The sequence below is a fragment of the Tachypleus tridentatus genome, chromosome 11 (genome assembly GCF_004210375.1).
Source record: "Tachypleus tridentatus isolate NWPU-2018 chromosome 11, ASM421037v1, whole genome shotgun sequence".
Lineage (NCBI taxonomy): Eukaryota > Metazoa > Arthropoda > Merostomata > Xiphosura > Limulidae > Tachypleus > Tachypleus tridentatus.
In genome coordinates this window covers 100,185,117-100,188,376 of record NC_134835.1, presented here as the reverse complement: position 1 = coordinate 100,188,376, position 3,260 = coordinate 100,185,117, and the positions used below count along the sequence as shown (strand labels likewise).

Here is a 3,260-nt window from a genome sequence, read left to right as displayed (position 1 = left end):
AATCTCATTGGTAAAAGAGTGGCTCAAGAGTTGGCGATGGGCGGTGATGACTAGTTGCCTTTCGTCTAGTCTTACACTGCTAAATTAGGGACGGCTAGCGCAGGTAGCCCTCGTGTAGCTTTGCACGAAATTCATAAAACAAACAAACATCGTAAGCATTAACAGAAACGTGAAAGAAAAACTGATTGCGAGCTACCACAATAGTTACTTGTGATAACAAAAAGATGTGAAACCTCTATTAGATGTTAGCAACATAAATACGTCAGAAATAAAAGATACGTTTACATTAAAATTGTCTTATTTTCACATTTACAATCAATCCATCTTGTTTCGTGCACTAGCTGTTACTTTATATATACGTGAAAGATAAATTCCATGTTCCCAAAGTATAAATGAAGAACAACAGACGCAAGCTTTACTCTGATGTTTCGTTAATAGTGTTCCTCACGAGAGAGATGCCAGGATGCGGTAAGTTGAGCATTATAAATCTATCCATCATTCTGCTGTCATGCAGTTGCTCCTCCTTCTCGTTGCCATCTCAATATTTCTCTATCCGACTAATGTTCACTGTTTTCTAGTACGCCTGCGTTTTGATTCTATCTTTACTCCGATTGGCTAATAGATGGAACATAACAAAATTGAAAAGCTTGAATAATAAGTGATTGTTAGAAGGGAACTTTAGCAAGATGAAGTATTGAAATTGATTACTGAAAGTTATTTTGTTTTACCGATTTTCCAAATTACCTACATGGTTAGTAAATTCCTCATAATTATAAGTGTTAATTGTGTGTATGAATATATCAGGCCATCCCATAAGTAATGTTGTTTTTTGGGATAGGATAAGTTTAAATGCTTATTTCTTGGCTAAATTAAGTTATTCTCAAAGTCATGTAAGTCAAAAGGGATGACTCGATAGCATTAAGGGTAAGCCAGTTCGTTTCTTTACTAGTTTTTGTTTTATTTATTTTAGAATCCCCAATCATCATGGAAGTGTTAGAGAAGCACATCATCATGGAAGTGTCAGAAAAGCACATAAGGCATATAATGTTTTACAAGTTCAGAAAAGGGAAAAGACTTCCAATGCTACGCGAAGCATTCAAGAGGTGTACGGCAATGGCATGCTGAATGTGAGGAAGTGTCAAAGATGGCTCAATAAGTTTAGAACTGGTAACTGCAGTATGGCAGATGCAGCTCGAACTGGGTGCCCTGTTGAGTTTGATAATGACCTGTTTTTAGCAACACTTGAGGAGGATTGTGCTGTAACTGTTGAAGAATTAGCCCAGAAACTCAATTTATCTCTTTTTACTGCCCATTTACATTTGCAACTACTTGGTAGAGTTTCAAAGTTGGGAAAATGTGTACCACACGAGTTGTCAGCTGATAATCTGAGAGAACGAGTAGACATCTCCACATCTCTTCACTCTCGTGAGCTTCAAGCTTCGTTTTTGAACCACCTAGTGGCTGAAGATGAGAAATAGGTACTCTATCAAAACGTTAAGCGCCACTGACAGTGGGTTAGTGCACGAAAATCATCTACACCACAGCGAAAAGCGAACCTGTATCCTAGGAAGGTTTTGTTTAGTGTATGGTGGGATAAAGGTGGTGTAATACACTTTGAATTGTTACAACAAAATCCAGACAATCACTGCTGAGAGATACTGTCAACAACTGGAGTGGCTGAGCACTGCACTCAAAAAAAAAAAAAAAAAAGACCTGCTTTCGTGAATCGGAAAGGAGTTGCTTTCCACCATGATTATGCACGTTCTCACATCGCTATGATAACTTCAATAAGATTTGAAGAGCTTGGTGGGGGCAACTATCCCATCCCCCTCATTCTCCTTATCCTGCTCCTTCAGATTACCATCTTTTCAGAAACTTGTAACATCATATGAATCAAAAACAATTTACTTCTATGGATGAGTTCAAAATAGCCTTTGTAACTTTTTTGTCTCAAAACCACCTGATTTTTATACGATTGGTATTGAAAATCTTTTGAGATGCTGGCAGACTGTTATTGAAAGTGATGGAAAATACATAACTGATTAAAGTTGTTATTTGAGCTTTTTTAAAACTTGGTGTTACAAACAACATTACTTATGGGGTGACTTGAAAACTTTGTTTTTAATACTTACTTTACGTGTATGAACAGCAGATTGATCTAGTTTCAGGAATAAAATACCACATTAAGGATGTGTGTTCGTTTATTGTACCTAATCTCTTTTGGATATATTTCTTTCATTTTGACTTTTTTCAAGTGTACTGGCTTTAAATTATATGTGTCCACATATGTGTGACTGAAAAATGTGAAATATTTCCAAGTTTTCTTTAAATATATTCGCTAATGACTCCTTAAATTCGAAAGTAACATCAACAGTTCTTCTTAAGCGTGTTAAGGCGTGCGACTCGTAATCTGAGGGTTGTGGGTTCGCATTCCCGTCGCGTCAAACATGCTCGCCCTTTCAGCCGTGGGGATGTTATAATGTGACGGTCAATCCCACTATTCGTTGGTAAAAGAGTAGCCCAAGAGTTGGCGGTGGGTGGTGATGACTAGCTGCCTTCCCTCTAGTCTTACACTGCTAAATTAGGGACGGCTAGCAAGTAGCTTTGTGCGAAATTCAAAAACAAACAAACAATTCTTTTAGTAAAATATGTAAGGTGAAACAGTAACACACCAATATATTTCTCTCTCAGTTCTAAAATAATAAACGTCTACATAAAATCAGATTAAATGTTCCAAGCAATATTCCACAACATTTATTTTTTGGGGGATAACCTGGTGCAGTAGCTGTGAAGTAGCAATACAAATGTAACTCGTTCAAAACAAAAACTACAGATAATTGTTTTATGGTATTTTAGGTAAAAACAAGTAGCATACCGTTGCTATGTAGAAATACAGTTGTGATTATTGTGTTCCATCAATATGAATTCTTAAAACACGTATTGGGATTTTTAGTAGTACAAACATGGTAAAATATAGCTTTGGTAATTTAACCATTGGCAATACATTGACAAATATACCAAACCTTAGACGGAAGTTTTTTGGTCACTAAATATTTTTAGCTTTGCTTGTCTACTGACAGATGATTTACAATTGTAATTTCAATTTCGATTGGAAAATAATAAGCAAAAAAAGATTTTACTAGTATTTTGAGCATTGCTGACGATAAATTAGGTGACTGTACGAGTCATTATGGTATCATATAGTAGCTCTGAATAACAGGTGTTTTACCAAAGATGTTAATGTTTGATAAGTATTTTGA

General features: G+C 36.0%; 1 protein-coding gene across 1 annotated transcript; it reads left to right on the top strand.

Annotated features, from left to right (window-relative positions):
• Nucleotides 1–463: 463 nt before the first annotated feature.
• On the top strand, nucleotides 464–1,478 carry LOC143231401 (histone-lysine N-methyltransferase SETMAR-like). Its single transcript, XM_076465944.1, has 2 exons — nucleotides 464–468; nucleotides 971–1,478. The coding sequence occupies exons 1-2, from the start codon at nucleotides 464–466 to the stop codon at nucleotides 1,476–1,478; spliced, it is 513 nt and encodes a 170-aa protein (XP_076322059.1).
• The last annotated feature ends 1,782 nt before the right edge of the window (nucleotides 1,479–3,260 follow it).